Below are 8,380 nucleotides of genomic sequence, written 5' to 3'. Positions count from 1 at the left end.
GGTTTGATTGAAAATTTGTGAAGGATTTGTGAGAAGAATGTTAAGTTTGGGTAAGAGGGGTCTGAGGTCGAGAGTGAGGCAGAGGGAGAAGAGTAGAAGAAATGGAATTAGGGTTCTGAGAAAGAAGAAGTAACTAAAGAAAAATTAGGGGTTCTTCAAGACTGAGTAATTGGAGATGGAAGCTAGGAACTTAAGGAAACAAGAGCACCAGAGCTTGCTGCCATCACCATAAAGAATTAAAGGTGGGTTTTCCTTTCCCTCATCCCTCATGCATAATCTAAATCAACTAATTTAGGGGTTATGAGACATGAAATTGATTGATGAAAAGTAAACTGTTCATTATGCATGTTTGATTTTAAGAATTGAAGTTATTGCGTTGATTTGTTTGTGTATTTTTACTAAATTGATTTTGTGTGAATGATAGCATGATTGAAAGGTTTATTGATTTAGCCACTGGAATAATTTGATTGAATGGGTTTTATGGTGAAGTGATTCTTATTGTATATGAAAAAGGAGATTATAAAAATGAGCTAGGTTTTTCTTAAAATTACTGCAGAAAATAGCTTCAGTGCAGGATTTTTAATAATTTATTGATTTTGAATTTTTAGACGGGACCAGTTGCATAAGTTGCAGTTATAAGCTGGCTGCATACAGTAAAATAATCAGAAATGTTTGATTTCATATGAATGATTCAATCATAGGTTTTATGGACTGCTGTGCTGGAATTGGTTTCTACAGATCAGTTTTAGTGTTAGATTTTTCTGAAATTGATTACTTTGAATTTGGATATGGGACCAAATTCATTGTCTTCATGTGAGTATTGGTCATGTATAGAAAAATTTACAAAAATTTATAACTTCAATTTATATGTCTTTGTGGCTTTGAATGACAGATGATTAACTCATTTTTTTTTTTATGTTTCACATATATTGCTTCTACTAATTGAGTGAATTATATGTTCAGGTTCCTCCAGAACTGCAAGTTTCTTTTATTGCAGCAGTTGATAAAGGAAACATAAGAAGCATGCCAACATAGTGAATAAAAAGGTTCTAAAATATTTATCTAAGATTTGATATGTTATGGATCATGTTATTTTATAATTATATGCATGTAATATCTAAATATTTCCTAATGATATGATCCCTGTTGCTTTTTTTTTTTATTTTGACAAAATGTTTTCTGTTACTTGACAGGGATGTTGGCAGTAATATCGCATTGAAAATTCTGAAGCGTGTAGAAAAAGGTTGGGGTCAAGGAAGTATATCGAGTTTGCTGCCTCAAAAGAATGATTTTCTTGATTACTAAGGTAGCAGTTTATGTTGGTTTGAGGTTAGGAGATGGTTATTGGTTTGTTTTGTTGTTTGATTGTGGTTTTGGATACACTTTGATCATGTCTATGCGAACTGCGTGCTGCAATTTAGAACTATATGATTTGTACTAAACTTTTATTTTATTAATATGTTTTATTTGGTATGATGATTAAAGGAAACTGATAAGGTTGGTGAAGCAATATGGTGAAAGAAAATGGGCTCAAATAGCTGAGAAGTTAGAAGGAAGGGTTGGCAAGCAGTGTAGAGAGCGATGGCATAATCATTTGCGTCCTCAGCTGCTTTAACAAGATCATTCAAGCAGTATCTGACTGAGGATCAAATTTTCAGGTTTTCTAACTACACTTTGACTGTGTTTGGATATATTAAGCGCTTATACCATTCACACTTATCATATAAGTGCTTATATATAAGCTATTTCTATAACAAGATAAAAAAAAAGTCAAATTGTTTTTATATAAACTATAATCTATTTTCATAAGCTATATTGGAGAGCTTATGAAAATAAGCTGAAAACAACTTACAAACATGTCATAAATTGTTTCCATGAGCTCCTTCAGACAATCCTAGAAGTGTTTATGGCAGTGGATAAACTCAAACAATCCAATCCAAACATGGTCTAATTATCTGTAGATTTTAATGATTGTAAAGTGCTTTATTTAAAATGGAAAATATTATATAGGATCGATCACTATCTTGGAAAAGAGCTTGTGGAAAATCTTTTTGTTCTCCGATTCTCAAATCTAATTTTTGAACCTTTGTGGTCGAGGAAATACATAAAAAATGTACAGTTGATATTCTCAGAAGATTTTGGTACTGAAGGACGTGGCAGGTAACTTCTCTTCCTTTGCAGCATTTACACTTTTTATGATCTTAAAATGGTGATTCTCATATATTTTCATATCTGTTCCATGTGTAGGTACTTTGACAATTATGGTATAATTAGACATATTATGCAGAATCATCTACTTCAAATACTAGCCCTCTTTGCAATGGAAACCCCTGTTAGTTTGGATGTAGAAGACATTAGAAATGAAAAGGTCTCATATGGTTATATACTTTTTTTATAGGCAAATATTAATTTTTAGTATATTACTCCCTCCGACCTTAAATATAAGTAGAAAGGTTCATCTATTTGATACAAATACATGTACCTTTTTCGGTTAAATATAAGGTCGGAGGATGTATATGCTAGAAGCCAGAGTTTAAAACCTGGACTTTCTTCTCAAAATCATTTGGGTGGTTTAGTTCAACCACTTGAGCTACGCCTCAGAGACTCATGGTTATGGACCTTTAATTCATCTGTTTTAAATAATTGTGATTTTTCATGACTTTCAATTGCTTAATGGATGTCAGGTCAAGGTTCATCCTACTCAGTCGATTCGTCGATCTTTGCTGCAAAAACATGGAACGTTTGTCCATTATATTTGTTAATAACTTTCTGTCATAACTTAGTTGTGTTATGGTAGTCCATTGTTGTAGCATTTATTGTCTAGAGGCATGTTTGGATTGATTTATTTGAGGTTATCTACTAACATAAACATTTGTGAGACTATTTGGGAGAATTTATATTTCCTGGTCAGTTGAAGTTTCTGAATTTTATTTCTTGTGTTGTGCTGTTATCTCTGTAAAACCATTGGATCAAATTTGTTTTATAGTATGCCTGCTTCTTAATCAGTAAACTTCTCTGGTCTTAAGGAAAATGGTTTTCTTACTTCATGTATGCTTTTTGTATGCAGTAATTGATATTACAAGGATGGTAGTTCTTCACCCAAACGGGGCTATTGCACTTCAGAAGCATTTTGAATCTGAAAAAGGTATCAGCATTTCCATCATTTTGTTGGAACACAATATTATGACAATAATATGTTTAATTCCGTCTTTGCAATATGAGACACTCTTTTTACTTTGAAACTTATATTTCTTCATGCGCATTGTTTGATATCATTGGCAATGTTGTATGAGATGAAGTGTTAGCCATAAAAATCAACACGAAGGTAAATCAATGTAGCGGAGATCGGAATGTTGTGCTAGAGGAGTGCTAATACTAGACGAGATACAATTAGGAATGATAGTATTGGCTTCTTCAAAAAAAAAAAAAGGAATGATAGTATTGTTATTGTAGAAAAGATAGTTGCATCTCAACCTGCCTTCTCCGGTGAAGGTGATTCCTGGACAACAAATGGACTTTTGGAGCAGCTCAGTCAGACTTGGGATAAGTCAGATTATTTGTGTTACATGACAGAGTAAGTATCTTTCAATTTCTTAAACGCAATGAGTAAATGGAATGCTAATCTATTGAGTATTTATTGATACCTAATTTTTTTATCCTTTTCAGTGTCAACATCAATCCTAATGAAGGTCTTATAAAGAATGGTCAAAATCTTATACTCGCACTTAGATAATTTAATTTAAAAGGGTAATCTTTCATGTTGCACTAATTTAATATCTCCTCTACTTATTGTTGTTTACCTGGCGAATTTGTGCTTGCATCATTGATATCCTTTCATTCATATCAGTGATATTCTTTTTGATGACTTTTTAATAATGTCCCCTCATGACTCTTCTTTCATTTACCAAGATGAAACTCAGCCATTCTTGTGAAATAACTTTTTCAATTGACTGGATATCCATTGATACGATGTCAGAAATTTATACGTGCAGATCTTTGATCTATTTGATGTCAAGAGAAAGGGTGTTGTTGATTTTGATGACTTCGTTAGATCTCTCAATGTCTTCCACCCGAACGCAGCGCTAGAAGACAATATAGAATGTGAGTTAAAAATTGAATCCTCCACTTATTGTTGTTTACCTTAAATTCCTCACTTTGATCTGTCTGTCCTGATATATTATGTTTGGGATTTTCCTGCAGTCTCATTTAGGCTCTATGATTTGCACATTACTGGCTTTATAGAGCGTCCAGAGGTGAGATGATTATTATTTGTTCATATACCCTCAATGAAAATGACACGTTTGTTAATCCACTGAATTTTATGATTTTATTCCCAAGTGAAAACTTTTTTTCTGGTCTTGGTTTTTGACATTATTCTTTGCTGCTATGACATTTATCCTCTTCTCATTGATATCATTTTAATTTGAATTTGCTTTTCTTTCCCTTATTTGGTGATGTCTGACAGGTCAAGCAAATGTTAATTGCACTTCTTTTCGAGTTTGAAATGAAGTTGGCGGATGATGTGATAGAAACAATTCTAGACAAGGTATGTTAGCAAAATTCATAGTTAAAATAGAATATTAGATACATGTTAGCAAAATTCGTAGATACCATAGAATATTAGATATGAAATGAAAGTCCACCTGCAGAATAAATATTGTTGCTGATAGAACAACGTATGGTCATGGATGTTGGAGTTCAGTACCTAAGCAAGCAGGTAAATTAATTATCCAATTTTATCTCCATTAGCATATAATAATATAATGTCAAAATTGTTATTAATCATCTTTTAGTTTTGAATTTTTGTTTAATATTATCAGGTTTGCAAAGATGTGGTAAGAGCTGCAGGCTTAGGTGGATCAATTACTTAAGACCTGATTTAAAAAGAGGAACATTCTCACAAGAGGAAGAAAATCACATTGTTGAACTTCATGCAGTACTAGGAAATAGGTAAATTTCAACTACTAACTTAGTCCCTATTTTTATCTTCTCCTATGGTTAAGCAAGAGTGATAAGGAGGTCGAGGGCTCGATCTCACTCTCGGTATAATACTAACAATACTAATATTGTCCGTTTTAAAAAATTATGTTCATTTTCTTCTTATCAGATGGTCTCAAATTGCGGCGCAATTGCCGGGAAGGACAGACAATGAAATGAATCTATGGAACTCATGTTTGAAGAAGAGACTGAGGCAAAAAGGTATAGATCCTGTGACTCATAAACCATTGTCTGAGGTTGAGAATAATGGAGAGGAAAATGCTAATAAGAGTCAAGAGAAAGCACCAGAGATATTATTATCCAATGAATTGAACCTTTTGAAATCAGAGAGTTCAAAATCAGATGCAGCTTCTAGCTATGAGCAAAGAACATCTTCAATTTCACCAAAAGCATATGCAATGGAAATGGAAGGTTCTTGCAACAAAGAGTTTTTCATAGATAGGTTCATTCAACCCTCAGATTTGATGGGAAATTTTCCACTTCAGATGAGTTATACAAACACTGAAAATGAACTCTGTTATATTTCTAAATTTAATATTTTTCTAACTGGAACATAGGGGAAAATATATGTATTCTTATATATCTATGTTAAAATAGATATGTAATGTTCCAAGATATAAGTGAAAGATTATTTCAACAATAGAACCTATATAGTCCATTTCATAAAATCACTTGGGTAAAACCCTTTGGAAGCATTCTTTAATTTCTATTTCAGCCTTGAATCTATACCTATGTAAGATAATTGATTTTGGTTTTCTATAGAAAGATTTTGTGAAACAATTTAACTTTATAACTTATTTGTGAAAGATTGTACATTCACTTAACCATTCAATTTCTTTTGTTCTGACACTTCTTTGTTATATAGTGCAATGGGCATAGGATATTCAGATAGTGAAATGTTTATGGTTAATTTATTATTATGTACTCAGAGTTAGTTTCGAAACTTTTGTTTTGACTGTTTGTGCCTTGCAGTTGAAGTCTCCTTCAGTTTCAAGGAAACCATTGAAACCTGATAACAAGAAACATTTTAACGAGGACGATTCATGTTCAGTTGCTTCTGGGTAATGCTCTTATAAACCTTATAGTCAAAGGGTGTCAAAATCTCATCTCAAGTTTTCCTTATTCTAGCAATGATATTTTTTTTACTTTATCTTATAATTTTCTCCGTGACCATGTAAAGAACTGCAATTTCTGTGAGGTCGTTCAAATCCAGGGCGACTGTTGCTTCTGCTCCAAGCTTTTGGTCAGCTGAACGTGCACAAAGAAGAAAGGAGGTAAAATTTGTTGATTAATTAGTTTTGTTTCAATAGGGTTTTCATCTCAAATTGATCGGAGCATCCCCTTTTATTTGTGTCATAGTTCTATTCAAAATCAAGCAATGGAAGCTGAGAAGAATAAAAAAGAAGCAAGGTAAAAAGGGATTTATTTATTATCTCAAAAAAAACCATGAATTACATTGTCATTCTGTTACTTCTTTTCTTCTTATAGATATAAATTTATGTTAGTTTTCTCACTCTAATTTGTTCAACGATTAAGGATGAGAAATAAGAAGCCATCAAACAGTTGAGGAGAAGTTTAAAATTTAAAGCAAGCTCTATGCCAAGCTTTTACCATGAGGGGCCTCCACCTAAGTTCATATTTTCACACAGTCAGTTTAGTCATATAGTCCGAGACAGATATGGGAAGAAAGAATGATTGTAGGTGTTGAGAATCAAGTTCTGTATATTTTACTTATTGCTCTTTATGACCTCTACTTTATAATTAATTCTATGAGATTGTTTCTTTACATTTTAAGAAGTTTCATTTTGAAATTTTGATCAATAAGATATCTTATTCAATAAATCATTTTCTAATATTAACCTAAACTTATTATTTGATTTAGGATTATGCTCTAGATTTGAGTCTGGTGAATAATATACATCAGCATTGAATGGAACTGTGGCTTTGATGCTTGAACCAAGTCCTGCATTGTTGAGAGATGTTTGTATATTCTTAAGAGCTGGTAGAGTGTACATTAGATATGTTCCATTATATTCCTTGAGGAAAGGTTCATTGCCAAGTGCAATGTATCTGCAATATTTGTATCATAAATGTAGAGTTAAGATATAATCAACTAAACACTGTCAGTTCAAGAAGCTAAATAGATGAAGATTATAGACAGAATATGGCATTAGAAAAAGTACAATATCAACTCCTGCAGCCTTCAGAAATATGAGCAGAAAAGGTACAAAAAACCATTGCTACAAACTGGTAATCTACAATGTCTTTTTTTTTGAACAAGAATTAGACCAAGAAAAATGAAAGACATGGTAAAAGCACAGTGAGTAAAGGAAAAATTAAAGAAAATGCAAGATATAATGTGCATGTAATGTGATGAATGAATGTTGAATATGGTTATAGGATTAAAAAAAATGCTTAACTTGATGTTTAATCCACCAGGGTACAAGTAGCTGGTGACATTTTCATAAACCCAAGAATCAGCAACTTTAGGATCCTTGCTTATTTCTTCCAACATATTATTAGGAATTGCTAACATAACCTCAATATCAGTCCCTAACAAAGCTGTCATAACCCATTCATCAGCATCAAACAGTTTGAGTTTATCAAAGCCATTTTCTTGAAGCATTTTAACGACGTTGTTTGGAGGAAGTTGGTGAGTGGCCATGGTTCCCCACTTGACTCCAACTCCATAACCACATGAAGCCATACTTAAGAAGAAAATAATGATGAAGAGTAATGTCATTAGATAATGATGAGTTGCATTTTCTTGTGCCAATTTTTTTTCTTCTGAGTTTCAAGAATAATGAAAGAACAGAATCCAAAGAAATGGGAGTGAAAAAAGAAAAGGGAACGTGTGATTCAAGGAACGAGAATTTATAGATGTTCAGAGTTAGTTATTTTTTCTCAGTGCTTGTGTTTCATTGCATGTCTTCACAAATAAGGTACATAAAATAAAACAAGGACTTAAAATTGCAACTTTTTTCTCTCTCTTTCTTACTTTTAACAATAATACCAAAAAAAGAATTTCTTGAATGGAATATTTATATATATATATAGGGCAATGCTACAACACACCCACTCATTTTTGTGAAGGTGTGTTTTAGCATTGAACACCTTCTTTGTTTGGACAAAAAACTCCAATTTTCTTTTATTAAAACAAGTCAAACTAAAGGGTAAATATGTAAAACACAATTTATAATTAATATTTTTTTATTTCAGCTCTTCTTTCCCTTCTCGTAAGAACAAAAAAACCTTTCCTTCCCAATCAAAGACATTATGCAGGTACTGGGAGAGGAAAATTGGGGTTTCTAACCCATACCCTTTAGCAATGTATTTCCACTTTTCTAATTAACACAAAGTTCTCTTCTTCAATTTCAATTTC

The 8,380-nt window shown here is 32.3% G+C and overlaps 2 protein-coding genes and 1 pseudogene across 2 annotated transcripts; 2 read left to right on the top strand and 1 right to left on the bottom strand.

The window, feature by feature from the left end:
• Nucleotides 1–706: 706 nt before the first annotated feature.
• LOC146901272 (glucose-6-phosphate 1-dehydrogenase, chloroplastic-like) lies at nucleotides 707–3,145 on the top strand. The gene is made up of 6 exons (XM_085737043.1): nucleotides 707–813; nucleotides 1,194–1,258; nucleotides 1,607–1,658; nucleotides 2,011–2,160; nucleotides 2,248–2,368; nucleotides 2,685–3,145. The coding sequence occupies exons 1-6, from the start codon at nucleotides 707–709 to the stop codon at nucleotides 2,760–2,762; spliced, it is 573 nt and encodes a 190-aa protein (XP_085593169.1). The 3' UTR covers nucleotides 2,763–3,145.
• LOC146901271 (uncharacterized) lies at nucleotides 3,085–7,161 on the top strand. The gene is made up of 13 exons (XM_085737042.1): nucleotides 3,085–3,145; nucleotides 3,454–3,574; nucleotides 3,667–3,721; nucleotides 3,993–4,101; nucleotides 4,201–4,253; nucleotides 4,466–4,546; nucleotides 4,639–4,717; nucleotides 4,821–4,950; nucleotides 5,108–6,059; nucleotides 6,179–6,272; nucleotides 6,358–6,408; nucleotides 6,535–6,695; nucleotides 6,881–7,161. The coding sequence occupies exons 1-9, from the start codon at nucleotides 3,085–3,087 to the stop codon at nucleotides 5,553–5,555; spliced, it is 1,137 nt and encodes a 378-aa protein (XP_085593168.1). The 3' UTR covers nucleotides 5,556–6,059; nucleotides 6,179–6,272; nucleotides 6,358–6,408; nucleotides 6,535–6,695; nucleotides 6,881–7,161.
• Nucleotides 6,593–7,705, bottom strand: LOC146901270 (glucan endo-1,3-beta-glucosidase 8 pseudogene; annotated as a pseudogene).
• Nucleotides 7,706–8,380: the final 675 nt, after the last annotated feature.

Source organism: Medicago sativa, chromosome 8 (genome assembly GCF_051527215.1).
Source record: "Medicago sativa cultivar Bolivia chromosome 8, Bolivia_mono, whole genome shotgun sequence".
NCBI lineage: Eukaryota > Viridiplantae > Streptophyta > Magnoliopsida > Fabales > Fabaceae > Medicago > Medicago sativa.
This window is presented reverse-complemented; position numbering and strand designations above follow the sequence as displayed.